The sequence below is a fragment of the Ictidomys tridecemlineatus genome, unplaced genomic scaffold (assembly GCF_052094955.1).
Source record: "Ictidomys tridecemlineatus isolate mIctTri1 unplaced genomic scaffold, mIctTri1.hap1 Scaffold_844, whole genome shotgun sequence".
Lineage (NCBI taxonomy): Eukaryota > Metazoa > Chordata > Mammalia > Rodentia > Sciuridae > Ictidomys > Ictidomys tridecemlineatus.
Window position 1 is genome coordinate 115,175 of NW_027526095.1, and position 23,602 is coordinate 138,776.

At 43.7% G+C, this 23,602-nt stretch overlaps 1 protein-coding gene and 1 long non-coding RNA gene across 6 annotated transcripts in view; one reads left to right on the forward strand and one right to left on the reverse strand.

The window, feature by feature from the left end:
• The window catches only part of LOC144374727 (CD5 antigen-like), a 52,021-nt gene that overhangs the window by 23,223 nt on the left and 5,196 nt on the right, over nt 1–23,602 (forward strand). Inside the window, exons 2-6 of one of the 5 annotated variants that reach the window (XM_078037474.1) lie at nt 4,072–4,238; nt 4,662–4,777; nt 16,493–16,759; nt 19,084–19,110; nt 22,404–22,724. In XM_078037474.1, the coding sequence (XP_077893600.1) occupies nt 16,732–16,759; nt 19,084–19,110; nt 22,404–22,724 (376 nt within the window). In that variant the 5' untranslated portion in view covers nt 4,072–4,238; nt 4,662–4,777; nt 16,493–16,731. The remainder of the gene's footprint in view (nt 1–4,071; nt 4,239–4,661; nt 4,778–16,492; nt 16,760–19,083; nt 19,111–22,403; nt 22,725–23,602) is intronic. The other 4 variants (XM_078037470.1, XM_078037475.1, XM_078037472.1 and 1 more) reach the window with 4 other exon arrangements.
• On the reverse strand, nt 12,745–14,480 carry LOC144374724 (uncharacterized). Its single transcript, XR_013434053.1, has 2 exons — nt 13,787–14,480; nt 12,745–13,200 (listed from the first exon to the last, which is right to left on the reverse strand). It is a non-coding gene; the product is annotated as an uncharacterized LOC144374724 (long non-coding RNA).

Here is a 23,602-nt window from a genome sequence, read left to right on the forward strand (position 1 = left end):
ACTCTTTCTGATACTATAAATCAAGTTCACCTGATGTTGGATATCATATAAATCAAACCATATAGCATATTCTCATTTGTTCTGGTTTATTTCAATGGATAAAATGTGAGAAACATCCATGTTTTTGCATATATCAGTCATTACATTTTTTAAGTTGCTGGGTATTTCATTGCTGTATGAATTTATTACAGTTTATTTATATCTTGTTAAGCATTTGGGTAGTTTCTAAGTTTGGGGCTATGATGAATAAAGTCATTGTCGACATTCTTGTACAAGTATTTTTTTTTTATTTGTAGCTGGATGCCATATTTTATTTTATTTATTTTATTATTCACTTTAATTTATTTATTTTGATATACTGAGGATCAAACCTAAAACATTCTACCTCAGTGGTACAACCCTACCCTTGTACAAGTATTTTTTTAATCTGTTTTAATTAGTTACACATGACAGTACAATGATCTTAACATATCATACATTTGAATCAGATGGGATATAATTTCTCATTTTTCTGAGTGTACAGGTTGCAGAATTACATTGGTCATGCATGTACAAGTATTTGAAGACAAAATATATTTATCTGGGATAAATATTTGGGAAGGGGATTTCTGAGTCACAGAGTAGATGCATCTTTGATTTTACAAATGCTAGAGAATCCTTCAAAGTGAATGTACCACTTTATTACTATTAATCAATGCCTGAGCATTCTAGCTGCTGCGTATCTTCACCAACACTAAGTGTTTTCAGTCTTTTAAATTAAAGAAATTCTGGTGGGTATGATGTATATTTTATTATGACTTTAATTCACATCTCCCTGATGACTAATGATATTAAGGACCTTTTCATTATTGACTATCATATATATTGTTCTGTGAAGTGTCTGTTCAAAGTTTTGCTCAGTTTTAATGGATTGCTCATTTCTTATTCTTGTTCTGTAGGAAATCTTTGCATAGTCTAGGAACATTATGGCTTCTCTATTTTTTTCTAAATTGTCTTCTTTTTTAATATGGAAAATTTTTAATTGTAATGAAGTCTAATTTATCAAATTATTGTAAATTATTAGAGCTTTTTTTTTTCCTGTTTAAGAAATCTCTGATTACCTTTAGGTCACCAGGACATTTTCCTATGTGTTCTTCTAGAAGCTTTATGGAACTGTGTGCTTAGTTAGGTCTGTGATCCATCTCGATTACTATTATTATTATTATTTTTACACAATTTACAAAATGTGATTGTGTTAATAGCCAAAAAAATCTGCATCTTGATTTTTATGAACTGTTCTGACTTCATAATGGGAAATATATATAGCTTACATAATTGAAGTACATTGTTTCTCAGAATTTATCTGTTCATCTCAACCTTTTGTTAGACCTTCATACGTATCACAAAATGACTGGCTTGAGTGTCTTCATAACTCTTTCTTTTCCATCACGCGGTGATGGGATGGCATAGGACTGTTGGTCAGTTCTTAGAAATTTGGTTTCTGTAATAGTGGGGAAGTGATGCAGGCAACCTTCCTGTTAACCTTCCTGAACTTTAGTTTCCTCTTCATAGCTCTAATGTTATTGTTACGATTTTTATGATGATGTTGATGATATTGAGACAGAGACCAAGGTTCCTGTTTTCCATTCAGATATGCAGTTGACCTAACATTATTTGTTAAGAAATCTCTCTTCTCCTTAATGCATTGAGTTCGCAACTTGTTTTTTTTTAATCAACGGATGGTATTTCTGAACTCTCTATTATGTTCCATTGATATATTTGTTGATCCCTGCAACAATACCTCATACTGTCTTCTTTTCTCAAAAAAAATTATTTTGGATATTGTAAGCCTTTAAATTTATACAAATTTTAGAACTCACTGTTTGAGATGTTCAAAAAGCATGCTGAAATGTCAACAGGGATTGAAATGAATCTTGATAAATTTAGAGAGAATAGACATTTTTAACATTGTTGAGTCTACCCATCCATGATTTAGGTTTTTAATTTCTCTAAGAAATTAAAGTAGAGGTTTTGTACATATTTCATGAGATTGTTTCCTAGATACCTGTAATTTGATGTTATTATGATGATGTTGTTATGAAATGTTATCTTCAATATTTTCCCTAGTATTTTGAGAGCCATTTGATTTTGTATTTTGGTCTTAGGTTCTCCAACCTTGCTAAATTATTCATTTTAGAAGGTTAGATTCCTATGAATAAAACCATGTTGTTTTCAAATAACAATACTTTTGCTTTTTAAAAAAACTTCCCCAGTTTTTATGCCTTTTATCACTTTTGTCTTATGATATTGCACTGTATTAGCGCAGATGATACAATGTAGAATAAAGGCAAGGAGGTAGAATTCTTTGATTCTTTCTTGATCTGCATAAGTTATATAGGATCACATTGTTATTCTTTTCTAACTTAAGGATAGGTCTTTCATTTATAGTTTATTGAGAGTTGTTCTGTTTTAATCATGAATAGAGGCTGAATAAGTGATCAAGAAGATTCCACTCTCTGGACTTTGTTCCCTTAGAGTTTGTTAAAATAAAAAGTGCTTAATTTATGTTCCATGAACTATGTGTAGGTTATCTATGTGAATAATCCGACTAGTGGAAAGAGGACAACAGACCTTAGCAGAGTGAGTTTTGCTTGAGTTTTTCTTGTTCTTTATACCAGTTACTTTTCAAATGAGAAATCTCCATTGAGATTTTCTAACTTGTCCAAGAGCACACAGGAAAATAAAAATTTCCATCAAAGAGCTGTTAATATTTGGTATAATGTCTCAGAGGAAGCAGTGTAAAAGCAAGCAAGACTGAAATACACACAGAGGAGAGGGTCAAAAGTGGATATTTGCGGTCACTTTCTCAGAATTCTGTACCAATGCTCCACTTTCCCTCTACATTAGAATTTGGCTGTTTACTGGGCAGTTAAGGCAAAGCCAGGTAGATCCACTTGTGGTTGTGTGTTGTGTACCAAGTTGTGGGTGATTACTACCACGATGTGCTGGAGAGAATCAAGATCCAGGGCTCCAGGAGCAACTGTGCTACCATATCACTGTGTGACATCTGCCAAGTCACTACATGTCTCTGGACCAGTTTCCCTTTGGAGATAAAGGACTTGAATTAAACCAAGAACCCTTAATCCATGAGTCACAGGCTAGAAGCCACAATCAGGTTCACTTCAAGGGGTGCAGAAGAGTTAGAAATGGGCAATGGAGAGGACTCGTTACCTCAAAAATCTCTTACATTTTTTCCCTCTCTCTTCTTCCACCCTTCAAATATCAACAGTATTTTCCTTCATTGAATAATGAACCCTGTTCTTCTTCACATGGAAAGATAACTTTTTAAAATTAATTAATTAATTTTACAGTAGAATACACTTTGACATAGAGTACACAAACGGAGCACAACTTCTCATTCCTCTAGCTGTACATGCTTTGGACCAGTTGATTTCTAAGTTTTCTTCTCCAATCCTGAATATATGGAAGGATCTGCCCTGTGGGCTTGCTAGAAGGCTAGAAATTCTCTTGGTCATTTCAGTAATTTTACTTACCTTAAAATAATAAAGATGAGAATAACAAGTTAAACACATCTAATCTCAAATTCCCAAATCTGTAATGCTCCAAAGTCCAAAACTCAGCTGTGACATGATGCTACGTGTAGGAAATTCTGCACCTGTTTTCAAGTGACAGGTTGTATGTGTGCCTGCATTTGTCTGCAACCTGCCACCTGAAAACAGGTTTTAGCCCAAAATGTAGGCACACTAACAATATTGTATAAAATTACCTTCAGGGTATTAGTATAGGGTATATATTCAGAAATGAATTTTGTGTTTAGACTTGAGTTATATCCCTGAGATCTCTCATTATGCATATGCAAATATTTTAAAGTCCCAACAAATCCAAAATCTGAAACACTTCTGGTCCTAAGCATTTCAGGTATGGGATACGCAACCTGTATTGTGAAGTTTAAGTGCGTTTGTTGATTCATGCAGAGCTTTTAGAACAATGTCAGTCACCTGTTAAGGACTTGACAAATATTTGCTATTTCCATTACTATCTGCTTCACCGTGACAATGATTTATTGATCAGTTTACGTTCCAGATTTACCCTAGAAGAAACAGAAAAGCCAAAGAAGGAAGTCTCCTGGAGTGGGTGGGAGCCCAACCAGTCCTTGGGGACACAGGTTTTCGGATCTGAGCCTCCATAGCTGGATCCTGCCCTGAATGTGGCTCCAACATTGCTGTGTCTCTCTCTAGGTGAGACTCGGTAGAATGCATTTTGCAGTTGGCAAATGGACATTACCAACTCAAGACATTATTATCAAAGCCTCCAAATTTGGAGGGAGATGTGTCAGATCTGAGGTCGACTTGCTGGCTGCATTATGCCAGGCGAGCTGCCTAGAGCCTTCGTCATGTTCTCCATTCAACTGGGGAAAAAGACTGCCCTGTTGTTACCAGCCACCACAAAAACATCAATACTAATTCATGTGCATCTACAATTCAAATCATCATTCCCTGAAAGGATAAAAATGTTTCATTTCTTTGAGTAGAGAGTTCCCCCAAGATTTCCCTAGCAGTCCTTGTTCTGTTTAGTTGCAGGAACATGTAAATCATGTTGCTATTCTTGGTTACTCAGATGAGAAGACAGTGTTCACTGTGGGCTTGCTCTCTGACTTTCAGATCAGACCTCTGCAGATGTGGCAAAAAGGGTGAAGCTTTTGATATCAGGCTTCTGCCTTTTCTTTCATGAATAAGTGATGTGCACGGTCCCCACTGCTAGCTCCAACCTGGAAAAAGTAAGTGTGTGGTAAGAGAATTTTGTTTCCAGACCCCCACTGAGTTATATGTCCCCCAAAAGATATGCTGAAGTTTGACCCCTGACTCACAGGTTTGCAAAAGTAATTAAGATATCATTAGAGTGTAGCCTAATTGATAAGAACGGTGTCCTTATGAGAAGGAGACACTTAATACAGATAGCAGGGAAAACACCAGGTGACAATGAGGCAGAGACTGGAGTGGTACATTTTAAGCCAAGAAACTCTTGGAGACACCAGATACTGGAAGGGGCCAGAAAGGATCCTTCTTTAGAGGATCCAGAGACAAATGGCTCTGTCAATACCTTGAACTTGGACTTCTCTAGGGAGGCTGCCAGCATCTTGCCAGGGGGGGTCCTTCTTCCTGCCCTGGAGGGTGTAAGCCACTGGAGAAAATAAGTCAGAAATAATTAGTGAAGAAAAAAAGACACAGAGTCAGAAAAATAGTTTTAAAGCAGAGCGCCTGATAGACTCAGCCCAGCAGGAACTGGACAATTAGAAAATGGCTCCCGTGGTTTATTTAAGCGGGTATCTCAAAGGCAGAGATAAAGTTTCAGCGGTGAAGTCTTGCTTCATGATGTCTTGCCGTCAGCAGGTTGATTGAAATCTTGGCAGGTCACACCCATCTCTGAGGGGCTGTGTGGCTACAGCAGGTCACCCCGTCTCCGGCGCTGTGTGGGACCAGGCAGAGCTGAATAGAAATTCACGTGTATGTGGGACTGCCACAGGAAGTTCCCAAACACCAGATGTTCCTATTCAGTAGGCTGTGGTGCCAATGTAGTCCACACACCGCCCACAGATGGCTAATCACAGACTTCTAATCACAGATCTGAGAAATAATAAAATTCTATCGTTTTTTAAAATCATTCTAGTTTCTAGTGCTTTGTTACAGCAGCCACACGAAACTAATACACACACTGTCCTCATTCTGTCCTCATCTCTTTACTTGCTTAGTTATTTAAACCTTTCTTTGAAAAGCTCTTGTCTGTCCAAAGCCTCAGAAAAGAATGGAAACTAAGCCTCCTTTACACTGAGGTAAGTGAGCTGGAAATGGTGTAACGTGGTAGCTCTCTCAGGCTGCTGGCTTCTGGGGGTCACACTCCTACAGTAAAGGAATCAGTGGAACAAGAGACACATTGCCTGGCTAGGAATTAGTTGACCCCTTTTGGCATCTCAGTTTCCGTCAAAGCTACGTAAATGCAAAGATGATATCTTTCAGATTTGACACTTGTTGATTATTTGAGTCTATGAATGAAGCTCCAAAGGTGGAGTCTCAGATTTTTATCTTGATGGAGAGAATGATTTTGCTTTATCGAGAGCCTTCTGGCTCGGTTGACATCAGTTGATTCTCTCCATTTTTTAATCAGTGCAAGCCCTCAGTGTCTCTCTCCAGATTGTTATAATGTTCCTTAAGGACATCACTTCCTTTGATCCCCCCTACAATCTGCCAAATGATAGTCTGGCTTAATTTGCACAATTTCTCCGTGAAGTCTAGCATTAATGACTGCAGACAAATCAACTATCAGAGCCCTTATGGAAGACTCCGTGGAACTTGTACCTAAGCTTTCTTTGTCTCTCCAGACTCCTCCCCCACCACATCCTTCACTTGACTCACATTTCTCACCTCCTCGCTCCCTATGAATACTTAAGCTTCTGCCCGTGTGTGGTTTTGATGAGGCCCTTCCTCAAGGGTGAAAGGCCCTGCCCTCATGCAACCCTGTTGCTGCTCTACCCATCCTTCAGGGACCACTCCTAACCAGACTCCACGCCCCTTTCTCTGTCTTGCACAAATACTTTTTAGCAGTGTCCCAAGTTTTCTTTTGCTGTAACCTGTTATTTATGAACCCAGTTTTATCCACTGTTTGTCACCTTCTTGAGGGCAGATTTGGTATCATATTTATCTTCCTATTTCTATTTCCTACTCGACTGTCTGGTACATGGTGTTTTTAAATCAACCTTCACTGATATGCATTGGATTTTCCAAATGCGATCAGTTTTTTTCAGGTAGTCAAAAGAAATGTTCTCATTGGCCTTGAAAACTGTTTATTGTATTTCTTACTTTGCTAAAATCTGCCAACAGTTAAGTGGAAATAAACACAAGCGGGTCACAGAAGTCATAGAGTTGCAAGTCTCTCTATTTTTTGTACCTAAAATTCACTTTTTGACTTTTCCTTGCATTTGAAAATGGGAGTCCTGCCTCATCATCTCATTACCATAAGTCTGTGTTCATGAAGCTTCCTGGTGACTCTTGGGACAAAGTTCACCTGAGCTGGGGGACAGACATGGGCCAGAACCCAGCAATGATGTTCAAAGTCCCTGAGCATGGGGCCTCTGAAAATTTCTTCAATGTCTGAAAAGTTCCTCTTGTTCTCAGCTCTCTTGCTCTACTCTTATGATATAAAAATATATGGTTGGGGCTGGGGCTGTAGCTCAGTGGCAGAGCACTTGCCTCACATGAGTGAGACATTGGGTTGTAACCTCAGCATCACATAAAAGGTAAATAAATAAAATACAACTAAAAAAAATCTTAAAACTATGGGTCAATTTATCGTATAAACACAGAGTAGCTGACTTTCTCAGATTAGTTGGATTTTCTAGAAGCCCAGTATTTGTCCCTTTCTACTTGAGAACCTTGACTTATCTCATCTATAAGACACACAGAGCAGAGTAGGAGGAAGTGTGGTGAGGGAGATGCCCATTTTTTCTCTCTTCACCTTCCCTTTCTTTCCTTCCATCCCCACCCCAGGCTTGGGGAGGCTTCAACTCTGGAAGAATACGTATCTTTCTCACTAGGCTCCTAGCTGTGTGCCCATCTAGAACACATTACGGTCTCACATAGTCTCACTCAAGGAGATGACTGTCCTTGCCACATCCATCATGGCATCTGCAAGGCAGCACCACACCCTTGCCACATCCATCATGGCGTCCACAAGATAGCAGGTACAGAGGAGGATGCGGAATAAATGGGTCAAGGCAGAGCATATCAGAGACCCAGCTCTTTCCAGAGATCCAGTAGCAGCACAGAGAGAATGAGAAGGCCTGTGTCTGGGCAGAAGCCTGTGGTTTGGATGAAAAGGCTACAGAGTACGAAACAAAGAATTATAATTTGAGGCACATGTAGCTATAACAGATATGGGCCATGGGTATCTGCCAAATACCCCAGAAAAAGATGGGACAGAATTATTCAGAACTAAGCAGGAGCCAATCCGGTGTGTCCAGGGATGAAACCAGGCTACCCAAGTCCCAGGGACCCCAGGGAGGAAGCTCACTGCCGACAGGCCCCTCCATTCCAGAGGAAGGCAGCCTCTCTCCTGTGGTCTCCCTCTCAAGATCTCTCTTCTACTTCCACCTGTCATCTTAATAAACAAAACAAAGATAAAACAGGGCTTTGGGGAGTTTAAATTTGGAATTCACTGAATATGTATGCAAAAGAGGCTGAATTTGGATAAAAGAGACCATTTAAAATTAGCCAAGTCTCAGGCCTATTTAATAGGCCATCATTTCCTTTTATTTATGTATTTAATTGCATACATTTTCTTAAGACATCAGCAAGGGTAGAAACTCAAAAATAAGATATCCTTGGCCACAGATAAGAATGAAAGTGTCGATTCTTTGCACATCTGAGTTGTGAATAAGCCTCACATAATCTTACTCTATCTCCCGCAGACACCTGATATTAAGACCCTTGATGTAAGCAGTATCAAACCACAGATGTCTGCAAGACAAACATTTATTAGCCTAAGTGAGTTTTATTTTTATCTCGAATGGGAGCCAAACGATCATCTTCTTGGACTTTGTCTCCTTTGCACCTCTATCTAGCAACTCAGGGAGACCCTGTCTCTAAATAAAATACAAAAAAAGGGCTGGGGAGTGGCTCAGTGGTCGAGTGCCCCTGAGTTCAATCCCTGGTACCCACCCAACCTCCCCCCCAAAGAAAGAGAAAATAAAAGAAAGAAAGTCAAAAGAATAAGTCTGGTTCATTCTAAACCTCGGCCTCCCCACGTGACAGCCTTCCTTGCCCTCTCTTAGCTCAGGGCTGACTTCTTGGAAACCTGAAGCAAGGAAAGAGGGGGTGGGGTTTGTTTCCTCTCTCTCTTTGCTTCACTTCCTTGCGAACTCATGATCTGCTATTTGGGGATGGGTGGTGTTCAAGAAGTGGGGACAGGATGGGAGCGTTTATGACAAAGGGTAGAGTCCTCTGTGAGCGGCTGTTACAGTGGGCTGGTGCCCCCTGGGCAGGGCCCATGTCCAACGGCTGCCTCTTCCTCTTGAGCAGTATCTTTGCAGCTCCTTTAGAGACTTGTCCACCTGAACCTGCAGGTCCCAGATGCAATGACGTCTCCTCCAGCCAGCTACTTGTTACTCCCTTGCTCTTCCGGGTATTCCTCATTCCTGTGGAGATTCCCTCCTAGATGTCCTCTCAGTGTGGTCACCTTCGAAATAATCCAGTGGTACACGTGAAACCCTGAAAAACACACAGATTTCCCAGCTGAAATCTTAGTGCACAGGCTGCTTCCAGTATGGCTCCAGACTGTCACCTTCAGACATTTGCAAATGTGAGCCAAGGACCGGTCCATGGCCCTCAAACTCCAGGGGACACATGTGAAACTTTCTCATGGATGATCTGGATTCCTCTCTTAGTTTATTTGGGGGAATGAAAAAGAAAGTAAACAGTACACTAAAAACTCTACTTAAAGAAATTCCCTGTTACATATTTCTTATTACTTGATGAATTCTTGGTATTATAAAGCACAGATGTGCAAGAGGAGCTAGTAATGATGGCAGTAACCCATTTAACTCTTTAAATAAGTCTTGCACAAATGTTCTAGCACTTATTGTTCCAGGTTTTGGTGCTTCTGCCCAAACGAAGATCATTTGAAAAATCATACTTATGACTAAGAGACATACTCAAGATTTTTATAGTGGAGAAATGAGAATCTACATTAGCTCCTCACAACAGTGACAAACACCAAATAAATCCCCACTAAGCATTTCAATTCTTTCCAAAGTTACCTAGTCTCAGTTTCACTGAAATTGAATCTTGATTCTTTTCCAGCAAGATATAAGATAGCAGTGTCTATTCTTTGGTCTGTGTCTGAATCTACAGCTAAATTTATCTATATCCACAGAGAGTTTTATCCCTTGCCCCCATTTACAGAAGGGACTTATATTACTGAGCTTACTTTATGCCATGGTTTTCAACTTACTGGTAATTTTCAAGTGACAAAGGTTATGTATACGCAATGGAATATTACTCAGCCTTAAAGAAAAATGAACTTCTGGCATTTGCAAGTAAACTAATGGATCTGGAGGATTTCATGCTAAGTGAAATAAGCCAATCCCCCCAAACCAAAGGCCGAATGTTTTCTCTGATAGGCGGATGCTAACACACAATAGCGGGGTGGAGGCTAAGGAAGAATAGATGTACTTGTGGTTAGACAGAGGGGAGTGGAGGGAGGGGAGGGGATATGGGGGTAGGAAAGAGAGTAGAATGAATTGGACATTATTACTCTATATGCATATATGATTATACCACCAGTGTGATTCTACATTGGGTACAACCAGAAGAATGAGAAGTTGTACTCCACTTGTGTATGATATGTCAAAATGCATTCTACTTTCACGTACAACTAATTAGAACAAATAAAAATAAACAAAACAGAATAGTAATTAAAAATAATAGCAATTACAATGTTAAACCAATTATAAATCATAATCATATTACATATAATTAGTAATGTAATAGTAAATGATGGATCAAGTATTAATATTAAGCAAACATTAAGTATGGAGGCTGTATTAATAATTATAGGAATATAACAGGAACTATGGATAAAAATTTTCTTAAAATTTTTAAATTTATACTGCAGCATTGAAAATGTGGTACTTGGGTCTTAAAAGAAAAGATTGCCATTAATTTATTTTGAACTCATATCCTCCTCCTTCCGACAGCCAAGGACAGTGCCTGATGCCCAGGAGATAATCAGTAGCTATGGTTAAATTAATGATGCTTCATTGAAAATCTTATTACCAACTTTGAGAGTTCTGAGAATAAAGCTGGCGGGATGTTCACAGGCTGCTGTCCTTTCTCCTTGTCCAACAGGTTTTATATCCATAGACCAATCAGCGTGCGTGTGTGTGCATGCACACACACACACACACACACACACACACACACACGATTCTCAATGAAAACAAAAAAATTCTCTCCACTGAGGAAGCACATGGAAAGTACTGTCTGTTGGAGTTTGGTCCCGACAGACCAGGTGGGTGCGCTCCCAGGGGGGCTGCTGCAGAGTTCAGAGTGGGGAGCTTCGGTAGCTGGGACAGAGCTCTAACAAGGCTGGGTAGAATCTAGTCTAGAGAGATGGGATCAGCAGATCTGGATTGGGAGCAGGCAGAGGCTCATCTCTGCTGAAAGTCTGGATCTCAGAAGCCTCCCAAGAGTTCTACTGCCAGAGCAGGGGAGCCAGTCCTCCAAGGGTCTGGAACCTTCCACTGCCATGAATAGAACCCTTCCTGGCTTCATCCCCAAGGGTATTCACGCCCACCTGCTCAGTTTCCTCACTCTCTTCAGTTGATCATTGAATTCAAAGGAAGTGAGTTGCTCTCCTCTCGGTCTCTCTGACTTGAATCCCCATGGGGACAATCTTCTCTGTGCCTGCTTCACTTATGTTCTTCTAGGTACACCACAGGCCACGCAGTAGGGGCTGAGACAACATGGCGACGTGTGCTGTGGTCTCCCAGGCTCCTGCCTCCTCAGCATGGCTCCTGCCCCAGTTCTGCACTTGCCAACTGAGAAAGGCAGGCTGCTTTTCAAATACCAGCTCACTGGGCAGCCTCTGGATCAGCTCAGTTCTGGATCAGCTGAAGCTGCTTTTCTGTTCTATAGGTTTTTCCAGCCAAATTTGTTCATTATGTTTCTGTGTGTGTGTGTGTGTGTGTGTGTGTGTGTATGTGTGTGTGTGTGTGTGTGTGTGTGTGTGTATGTGTGTGTGTGTGTGTGTGTGTGTGTGTGTGGTCCCTCCCCTCTGTGATGAACCAGCTGCTGGGATACCGCTACAACCAGCTTGGTTCTTTGTTCAAGGACCCTAATTCCTGAGTCTCTAGGAGACTCTGTCCAATACTGAACCCCAGTGAATCCTGTCTTTCAACCCCTTTGCTGAGACGCAGCACTCCACTGCTTGAATTCCAAGCCTCAGAGCAACTGGAAATTTAGTCTTTCACTGTCTTGAATTCTTCCTGGCCTGCATGCTCTCAGACATCCTTCCCATCTCTGCCTTCTCTTCCATTTCCAACCACGCTTTGGTTAATAAAAGCAGAGGGAGGAGTTGAAAGGGAAGCTGTTCCTGCCCAGGTCACAGGCAACAGGAATGATGCAGACGCAGAAGGGGATCTGCAGACCCTGAAGAAGAGGACTCAGGGCTGGGTACACAGAGACCGTCCACTTGGTCATGCAAGTCAACCCCTCGGTGAGGAGGGACTGGAATTTTATGGCTCAGTATGCCCAAGGCTAGGGAGGAATCACCAGGGTGAGCTGTGCATGTGACTCCTTAGGGGACTCTCATGTCACCACTGGTACAACCCCTACCCCCTCCAGGCCGGAGCAGCATAGTGCAGTAAGGTCCAGTAACCTCAGGGACACCTCCCAGTCGGGGGCCAACTTCTCAGAAAGCTCCTCTTGCCTCTCTTCCCATGGCCCTATGCTGAGCCATTTGTTCTGACACGATCAGAATGTGGACTGTTAATCTGGGCTTTATCTTTCATGAAGTCTAAATTCAGGAGCAGGGCAGCCCTGCCCTGGAGCACGCAGGCCCAGTGCAAGGCCAAGCCACCTTGGGAGGCGGGCAGCCTCGCCTGCTTGGTGCTTCTCTGAGGTGCCAACGTGTGAACCCTTTGCTTTGCTATCACTTTTGAATTTCCAGTGAAAAGAGGAACACAAAGGTGGATTAAGCAAGATTAAATTAGTTAAATGTATATTTAGTAAAAGGCAGAAATGAAAACTGATCATCTTAGCAAAAAAAAAAAAAGTATAAATCCTACGCAACCAAAGTTCCAAGAATGGGTCAGAGTATCTTGTTGGAGGTCACACAGCTGGAAAGTGACTGAAGTGAACTGGAATCGGGTCTGCCCACCTCCAACGTCCAGGCGCTTGGCCTCTGTGCTTAACGCTTCTGTTTAGGGATGATTCCAGTTAAGTCCAGAAAAGTACAGCTTGAAGTTCCAGGATGGAACACACTGGGAACACGAGGACCGTGAAGGCCAGTTTTCGTGCCAGCAGGACATAGACAGCTCGCTGGATGCAGAGTGGACAGCCAGGCTGATAGGTTTTCCTCCCTGTGGAGTCCACTCTTTGTACTACTGTCACCTGTCCTCCTTCCTCCTGGACCCCTCATTGCAAACACCTGTCAAAGAGGAGACAGTTATGAGTTTCCTGTGCCCCCGGGGGAGACCACAGTCCTATCCTGTCTGTCCTCAGCATCCACAAGGGCCTCCAGAATGACAGGGTCACTGCTGGCGTTTTAAGAAGTCATTAGCGCCTCTTAGGAGTGATTAGAATCTTTTGCAATAAACAGCCCTGAAATTTGATGATTTAAAATATTAATAATAATCAACCAGCCATAAGTAATGGAGTGCCTATTAACAGGCCATGCATGTGACTGCAACATGTACAGTTGCAAAATACTATGGGTCAATTGCTCCTAGAAAGCTCCTCCAGGAGACGCCCCGTTATCCTGATAAACGTCTCAGGACGTCAGTCCCAGCGGACCGTAGAAGACAGCAGGGCAGGGCCGAGAGACGGCATTTTTGGTACAGCTGTGGGCTCACCGATGCTCTCCGCCTGGTCACTCTTCAGGCATTCATGGAACTGTCAACCATTTAGGGCGTGCCGGGCGCAGGGACTATTCAGAGGGAACAACCCAGATGTTCTGCACTGTTCTCACGAAGCCCACTATCAATGGTCACCACTATTTGCCGGAGGGATTTCACCTTGATGCCAGTCCAGCAGGACGTGGAGCTTGCTTTCATGACAGTATCAGAGAGAGTGGCTTCAGTTGCTGTCATAATTGTCCACAGCACACAGCTTTGAGCTTCCCCCGTCAGTCTGTGTCCCCTGGCCCAGCTCCCTTCTCTGGGCAAATCTCTTCCTGAGAACCCCTTCTCCATTCCCTGAGCCTCTCCACTCCTGAATCTTCCGTCTTCATTCTCCTCCACTCCCCTGGCTGGGCCTCTCATAGCCCGGAACTGCTCCTCCTCTAAAACCTTGAACAGCCTTCTCCAGGCTCTGAGCCACCTCCGTGACCTTGAACTTCCCAATGCTCTTCTTTCCCCAAGTCCTGCCTCCTTGAAGTCCTTTTCTCCAGGGCTTCTGATTTCCCTTTGTAGCAACCCACCTGCTGGCTTCACGCAGCCTTGAAACCACTTGTGTTGGTGCCTCAGCTGGAAGCCCTGGTTTTATGATGCCACCCACAATGCAGGCTTTACAACCCAATGCTGAAAAGTGGATTAATTTCTCCTGGTCTTTATCTAGGGCCCCTTTTCCTCTGAGTACTTATTTCAGAGCTTCGCTACATTTTAGAAGCTTCTAGCCTAATACAGCCTCCCTGGCTCACATGAGGCGACTTACTGCCCATTTCACCCCCAGACACCGTGACGGTCGGGCAAGTCTCATACCTTCTGTTTGAGATCTCCTCTGCACCTCTGACTGGTACAGAGTGCTCTCCTCCTGGGTCTCTGTGACTCCCTAGGCTCTACCTCCATTCCACGTCCTCCTACATGCTGTATAGCCAGATCACATGCTCTGACATGCACAACACCCTTTAGTCCTTTATGTCCTCTGGGATCATGTCCTTTCCAGCTACAGAGGCTTCCTTTCCCTTTCTTAATGTTCTTGACTCTGTCAGTAAAATAAATAAATAAATAAATAAATAAATAAATAAATAAACAAACAAATAAATAAAATATATATATTCGGTGCTGGGGATCGAACCTAGGGCCCTGTGCATGCAAGGCAAGCACTCTATCAACTGAGCTATATCCCCAACCCCTGTAAAATATTTTATTGGGGCAAAGTGCTTTATCTTTCCTTCCCACTTCTTTCACTCAATTGTCCAAGTGAGAGGGGGAGAAATATATTTCCGTATCATGAGACCTGGGCTTGTCTGCTCACAGGTCATATGAAGGCTTTCATCCTTCAAGTGTAAAGTCAGTTGTCCACATCATGCTCCTAAAGGATGGAGCCGAATGCATAGGATCTTGGATTCCAGTTGCCGCCTAATTTGGCTTCATCAAATAGTAAAGCTGCTATTTTGAGCCTCTTCTAAATTCTGCGTCTGTTACTGCATTGAAACAGAAACTAGAGAGGGAAGAATGTGAGTAATTAGCATTTACAAACCCATTTATAATATATCTTCCATAACACCACTAAACAATAACCCATGACCCCTGAGCACCAATCAGGCCGTGATCCATTCATTCCAAACCACCTGTCATTCCTTAGATGGATAATGCTGCATTTATCTGCATATGCATTGCATATATATATATGTATATATATATAATAAAATATATATATTTTATTCTGACTATCCACTCTACTCACCTTTAACTCCTGCTCTTAGTGAACTCTTCTCCAATTATCTCCAAGCAGAGGTAATCATTTTTCCCACTGTGTCTGCAAAGCATCTTATACTTTCCAGTCTCACAGTAGTTTTTGCGTGTGATTGCAATTACTCATCCTTATTCTTCTGGTGTGCTAAACTATACCTCATTCATCCATATACTCCCCCTACCTAGCATGTCACCGGGCACTCAAGGCTGCTCCAAACTTTTTCTTGAACATAAGAGAAGTAAATAAGAAATACAGGCTTAAAAATGAATGCCTGCAATGAACCAAGCATTGTGTCAAGTGACCTGAGTATTACAAAGAACCTAAGATATTCCACAGTAGAGGGACAATGACCCTGCTTGATACAGCAGGGGTTGTGTCAGCATGTGGCATTAAATGTTTAACTAATGGAGTTGAATCACTTTTCAAGCTCGGCTGAATAATACAACAAGGCAGCGGGGCCCTGGCAACGCTGAGGGTCTTGCTACTCAATCTCTGTCCATCATAGATGTAAAGAACACTTGAGGGGCTGGGTTGTGGCCCAGCGGTAGAGCGCTTGCCTAGCTAGCATGTGTGAGGCACTGGGTTCGATCCTCAGCACCACTTAAACAAATTAAATAAACAAATAAAGTTAAAAAAAAAAAAGAACACTGGAGCTGAGTCCAGTGATCAGGAAGCCCATCACCACAGGGACCTGTTGCCACTCAGTTTTGAAAGATGGGCACAAGCACAGAGGCAGGGCAGACCTGTTGGACCCTCTGGCCAGTGTGGGGAAGCCCATGTGAGGGTAAGAAAGCCAACTCTGCAGGTTGACATCACCACCTGGACTCTACTGTGGCTCCAAGGGGATCTCTGCATTTATTCGATGACTTTTATGAAATAAATCTAAATTCTCCTACTTCCCCCCAAAATCATCCTTAGAGACTAGGCATTATCTGACCTTCTAATGAGAGAGGGCCACACTCGGTCACTCCCCTTTTTCTGTGGAAGGGCAAGGGGCAGGAGCAGAGATGGCTGGAGCTAAACTTGCAGCAGAATCAGGACATGACAGACTGGTTTTGTTCTTGTTGTTTGTTTGTTTTTTTCAGCATCTTTTTTTGCCCGTTACAGCCCCATTCCTTCATCTAGAACATGCTGAATTCAGCAAGTCCAGCTCTATCATTTCTGTCCCTCGAGTCCACTGGCTTCTGGTCATCTGATACAGCTCTTGCAGCACAGGGGACCTGCCTCTCTTCCTACTCTGAGCACACTTGGGGCCCAAACTGAATGCTGCTGCCTGGGGACTTATCACCAGCCGCGTTTCAGTTCGTCATCTTCAACCTGAGGGATGGCTCCGCTGTTCTCCTTGATCCTTGGTGAGTACCTTTGCTTCGGTAGGTTTACATTTTAGGGTTTTCCGGAAATTTCATTAGGAGAATCTTTTCCCTGCCCAGATTCAAATATCTTCGAAGGATGGCTTTCTCCTTTCTTTCTCTACCTATTCTAAGCCCTAAAAACCCCTTGATCCATACCCAATTTATATTTTAATGGCCAGATTTTTTTTTTCTATTGCCCCATAGTTATACCAACAGATATATGACATTTTTCCCCTTCCTCTTTTCCATTGTTTCCCCCAAATACAGTATTATAAGAAGACAAATGAGTGAGATGCTAAGTAGCAACAGGTAGAGCAAGGAAAGATGGTACTGCTATAAGACAATCACTTTTCATTGGCTATTTTGTCTAATTTCCTCTGAAAGGTGCTTCACATAGTGTTTCTCTCATTTTCTCCAATTTCCCGTTGCCTAGGCGAGTCTACAAATTAGCATGAATGATCTGGAGGCTTTAGTCCTGGCCCCTGGATTCCTTCCTTCCTTCCTTGTACTGGGACTATGAACCCAGGGCGTTATGCGTGCTGGGCAAGCACTCTGCCACTGAGCTGCAGCCCCAGCCCTCCTGGCTCTTCAAATTCTTAGCTTTGTGAATTTGAAGATTACCATATTTCTCTGAAACCTCCCTAATCTATACAGTAAGACTAATGTTATGTTTCTCAGAGTTTTTTTTTTTTCTTTTAAAGGAGATGTTTCATATGATAACTAATACAGGGCATCTAACAGCATGGGATAAACCTCTATCCTCGTTGATCACATTCATTTTTATTGTCTTGATGACCTAGGCATTGCTGAAGCCCACAGTCTTTCAACGTAGCACTCGGGTGTCCTGTGTAGGGCACTTGCCATATTTAGCATCCCTGCATTTCCCACTGCACCCGACAGCTGATGCTGCCTCTCAGGGTGCATTGCTGGCTCTCCCAAGCTCACCTGCAGGCCGGTCTCCTTCATGGAGTCTTTCTGGTCTGCAGCTGCTATTGCAGCTATTGACCCTGTGGAGGAGCTCCCAGTTACTCACTAGCTACCCCGCATTTGCACCTGCACACCGGGCTTCACACTTTCCTCCCCCTGTGTAATTCTGTGGGGGAGGTTATGCAACAGCTCATCACATATGTACAATATCGCCTTGAGTGTCCCAGAGTCGTAGACAAGACTTCACCGAGTCTGAGAGTGGCCATGTGAGAAAGATGGAGGGCATGGGATTCATGAGAAAGAGTCTGGAAACTAAGAGAAGAAAATATTTCAGGGTTAACCACTGAAATATTTGGTTCTGCCTGGAAAGCCCGAGGATGGAGCTCCACAGACTCTCAGTCACTCTTTCATAAACCTATTGAGGGGGTGAATTCTTCAGTCGCAAATACCAAGGTCTCAGGGACTACTGAAGGTCACAGGGTTCAGAATTCTTTACAGCACTAAGAGGGAGCCTATCGGACAAAAGAATCCAACTATACGGAGATCTCACAGGAAGAAGCTTGATGTTCCAAAGATGTACTGGATGCTTAAATGTGGAGATTCCAAACTCAACATTGAGCTGCTTCTGACCTGTTAATCTATAGTCAGTAACCTACAGCCTACCCGTTGAGAATGGCTTTTATATTTTTTAACAGTGGGGGAAATTTTTTTTTTAAAAAAAGTCTAATATTTCATGACACATGAAAATACATGGAACTTAAATTTGTGTCTCCATACATTAAGATGTATCGGAACACAACTGGGTTCATGTATCCACAAGGACATGGCGACTCTCATGTTGTAAAGATAGAGCTGAATAGCTGTGTCAGAGACCCTGTGGCCTCAAAGCCTGAAATATTTAGTATCTGGCCTTTGAAAGAAGGAGTTGGCTAACTCCAGTCTGAACGCGGTGTCCTTGAACAGATCCCGCCACTCCCCTCCACTCTCTGCCCTGCCCCTCTGCAACCTTGACTTTCCCCACCAGGGCATCTTTCCAGGGGGCCCCAGGGCTCTTTTCTGCAGAGCTAAGGGGGTGCATTACCACACTTCTACTCCAGCAGTTATGACCCTCCGATCCTCACCTGGGCTGGAAGCAACACCACCGTGGTGGGAAAGGGCCGGGCCAACTGTGACAGAATTGGCCTCTGGCTTCTAGTCAGTGTCCAGTGTTCTCTGAGGGCGGTCATCAAAGGACACTGTGACCCAGGACGAGAAGGTGACAACTGGACGGATCTTGGAGGTTCCCTATCTATTGCCTTAAGTTTGGCAAGGGCCTTCTAGAGAGTTCTATTTTTAAAAATAAAGCCCTGGAAATGTACTCGAGGGTCTCACTCACTTCCTCTTTTTCCTCCCCTCAGTCATGTTCGCTGGACCCGGCCTCTTAGGTAAGACTTCCAAGGGGTGGGGTGGGGTGGGGGGAAGAGTCCTGACGGGGAGGCCTCTAGGATTAGGAGAGGGGAGATTTTGAAGGTTCCTGGGCTATGAAAAGAGACCATGGTCCCAAACAGGCTGAGTACCTTTCTTTTCAGGTTTCCCATCCCACTCTGTCAGTCTTGTGTGGGTGGATTTCCACTCCAGAGCCCAGAATGGTTTGAATGGTTTTTATCCAGCCAACGAACCTCTCTCCCCACTTGGCCTCTGTGGCCAGAGAAGCTTGGCCAGCATCCCCTAAAAAACCCGAGATAGCTTCATTTCAAGCCCAGAGGCATTTCACTGGCTGGGGGGGGTAACCCAGCAATGAACTTCTCGCGCCCTGATGGGTTCCAGCACATCCAGTCCTCCTCCCAGACTTCCTGGCACTTTTGAATTAGAAATGCGTCAGCTTCTGTGAAGTTCATGACTTCACAAGTAGAGGGCAGGATGCAGCTCAGCCTCTACCGGCTGCCTCCTGGAGGAATCTGGGCGATATACCCCTGTGCACCCAAGGAGAGCAAGGGAGCGTGGAATGAGTATACAGGAGTGGAAGGCTGTGACCGCCCAAAGCCAAGGAGGCTGTTTGTGGATTACCAGCTGCTTTTGCACCGTTCCTCCAGTCTGTGCTTTCACTGGGTGGTGGTGGCTTTGCCAGAGAGAGAGAGGCAGCTACAAAATCTGCTATTGGTGTGGCTGATTCTGCCCTGATGGATGCAATTTGATTCCTTAGAGTTCCCCTTCTGGGATCTTGTCCAGAAGCTTAAATTACTTGCTCTTTTTTCTTGGTCTTCAGGGCTGTCCCTCACTGCCAGTGTGGGAGGACAACTGTTTTTGTCACAGCCTCCTCCTTCCCCCGGATGTTGCTCTCCACCCCTGGGTCTCTCTCGAGCTCTGTGCTGATAAAGCAGGCTAGTGTCGGGCACGCGCCCTGGGGAGCCCTCAACTCTTTCCTTGCACATCTTTTCCCAGCTCTTCTGTTTCCTCCAGCTGAATTTCTTTTGTTGTGGTGGTGGTTGTTATTACTATTGCCATCACTGCTTATTTCTTCTTTCCTGGGAACTGCTCTTGTCTACTTCATAGAAACTGAAAATTCAGGCCAGGCGTGGTGGTGCATGCCTGCAATCCCATTGGCTCCGGAGGCTGAGGCAGGAGGATGGAGAGTTCAAAGCCAGGCTCAGCAAAGACGAGGCACTAAGCAACTCAGGGAGACCCTGTGTCTAAATAAAATACAAAAGAGGGCTGGGGATGTGGCTCAGTGGTCGAGTGGCCCTGAGTTCAATCCCTGGTACCTCACCCCCCCAAAAAAGAAGGAAAAAAAATAAAAATTCATTGAAAGTGAGAATTTTACAATCCAAAATAAAACGATAACCTGTGTAGAATTCTGAAGGCAGCTTCTTTCCAGAGTACACAATAATAACAATCCAGACTCTAATCTAGATCCAATGACCCCAAAGCCATTTCTGGGTGACTCTCTTGAATTATATTTTATTCAGATAAGTAAGCTTTAAATTCAAATGTGTAAAAAGTATAAACCTTTTTTTTAAACTTTTTAAAATGATTTTAAATTCTATCTCTAGTTTCTTTTTTCAGTACTAGGGATTGAACCCAGGAGTGCTGTGTCACTGAGATACGTCGCCATCCTTGTTTAATTTTTCTTTTTGGTCCTGGGGGATTGAACGCTGGGGTGCTTTACCCCTGAGACACATCTTCAGCCCTTTTTAGTTTTTATTTTGAGAGAGGGTCTCACTGAGTTGTTAAGGGTCTTGTTAAATTGCTGAGGCTGGCTTTGAACCTACAATCCTCCTGCCTCAGCCTCCCAAGCTGCCTGGATTATAGGCATGGGCCACTGTGCCCAGCCTTTTCAAAATTTTGAAATTGGGCTGGGGATGTGGCTCAAGCCGTAGTGCACTCGCCTGACATGCGTGGGGCCCAGGTTCGATCCTCAGCACCACATACAAAATAAAGATGTTGTGTCTGCTGAAAACTAAATAAATATTAAAATTCTCTCTCTCTCTCTCTCTCTCTCTCTCTCTCTCTCTCTCTCTCTCTCTCAAACAAACAAACAAACAAACAAAATCCTCCTGCCTCCGTATCCCAAAATGCTGGGCTTACAGGTGTGTGCCACCGTTTCCAACTAATCTTCATTCTTTATATCCGTTTCCCCACCACCAATTAAGGAAATGAAGCAAAAACAAATCAATAAACCAGACATGAACTTCTCACTGTAGTTTAAAACTCAGTCATATTGGAGTTTTCTCACTTAACCACTCCTCTGGGTTGATTTCATGTTCTGGGGAGTCTGTGTAGAGTTAAGACAGGAAGTGGGAAGTCTGCTCCTCAGGAGTCATGTGACCCACATTGGCCCTTATTAAGCTGTTCATATTCCATTAGGGCAGAGACCACAAGTCCAAATGTGACATCTTCTAGAACCCCAGACATGTCTCTCAGTTAATGGTCCCGTTACACAAAGCTGTGGCAAATTCAGCTCTCTGCTCTCTTGCTTTGAGGCTACCGTAGACTTGGTGAGATTGTTTTAAGCCTCTAAATATCAGCTCTTGGGGGACAGAAGTCCTCTCTGTCTTGTTCATCACTGTTCTCTGAGTTCATAAGACAATACCCCACACGTGGTAGGTGCTTAGCAAATATTCAATGTCTGATGAGTTCTTTCCTCGTCACTCGACACAGCCATTTCTCCTCCACTTCTGTGCGGTGGTGGAAGTGAAAGAATTTCTCTTCATCTTTTCCATACCCAGAGTTCTCATTCCTCAGAACTTGTCCGGAGGCTCTGAGGTGCCTCTCTCCCACCTGGACCCCCGAAATCCTCTAGTTAAGTACTTGGAGCTGATCTGTCCTGGGCTTTCACTGTTGGACAGTGTGACCACCGGATCATCGCTTCCATGAGGACCCTTTCCCTCCTTTGTGGAGTACAGGGGTGGACATGGTATCTCTATGGATTATCCTGGTTCCGACCATCAGAGTCTCACAACTCTGCTGGCTCTTTGACTGATCTTTCCCTTAATCTTCAGCGTGAAAGGCTACCGTCAGGTCTGGGTCCTTGAAGGGGGATTTCTTGGTAGGGTGCAATTAAAGATGCGGTAGAATCAGAACTCAGGAATGGGGTCCCCCAGTGCATCTCCCTCCCCTTCCCTTCTGACCCCTCCTGTCTAGTCCCCTACTCCCCACACCTTCTGTGCAGGGTGGAGGTGTCCCTGAGCATCCTCTGCCCTCCTCCCGCATCTCCATCCAACCTCCCGTCTCTTTGCAGAGACATCCAGAGTGCGGCTGGTGGGGGGTCCCCACCGCTGCGAAGGGAGAGTGGAGGTGGAACGGAACGGCCAGTGGGGCACCGTGTGTGATGACGGCTGGGACCTGAAGGATGTGGCCGTGCTGTGCCGGGAGCTGGGCTGTGGAGCAGCCAAGAAGACCCCCAGTGGTCGTTTATATGGGCCATACCCAGATAAAGGGCAGGAAGTCCTCATCCAAGGGGTCAGGTGCAGCGGAATGGAAGACACCCTGGCTCAGTGTGAGCAGGACGAAGATGTCTACGGCTGCTCACACGATGAGGATGCCGGCGCAATTTGCCAGAGTAAGTAGCGCAAGGCCCGAGGTCCCTCTGCCAGCTGCCCGTACCCCGCCCTGGCCACTCTTGTTGGATTTGATTCCCTGTCGTGGACTTCCACACAGCGGTAACGACCTCCCTGTCCTCTCGTCTCACCCACACTTTCTTAACTCTCAACTCTGGAGATAGATCATCCTCCCTTAGAATGTTACTGTGACTTGGTTGTATTAGTGCTTTTTTTTTTTTTTAAAGTTTAAATGGAAATGAGAACGTATTTCTCTTATTTTTATACATGAAAAAAAAATATGCACAGATCGTGCAACCACTAAACCCTTGTTGACTGGTGTATCTTATACCTGGGGCTGGGCCTGACGTCGTGGGTGAAGAGATGAGCCCCCAAGACGTCATCTGTGCTTTTCTTGATAGTTCCAGTTCTCAAGAAGTCTGCCTGCGGTCAGGTAGACAGGGGAGGCTCAGAGGAAAGCAACACAATCTTAGAGAGATGATAGACTGATAGACACACTCAGGGATCTCTATTCCTTTATTTCCATACACAGAGAGAGCAAACGTTTGCTTTCTATGTGCTTTTAATATTTTCTGTGTCTCTGTGTATCTTTTCTCCTCCTGTGATTTATGAGAGGCGAGTCTATGTCTCCTCCTTCTCTGTCTCCCCACAGAATTTATCAGAGAAACAATCACTTTTTGCCTTAATGCTATAAGTTAGAAAGACTGAGGATTGGTGAGGGTTGGAAGCACTAATCTGGAATACTTGGTTAATGTCAACATTGAACCCAAATGCTTTTTACTAGTCTGGGGCTGGGGCTCAGGGGTGGAGCACTTGCCGCCCACGCGTGAGGCACTGGGGTGAATCATCAGCACCACATAAAATAAATAAATAAAATAAA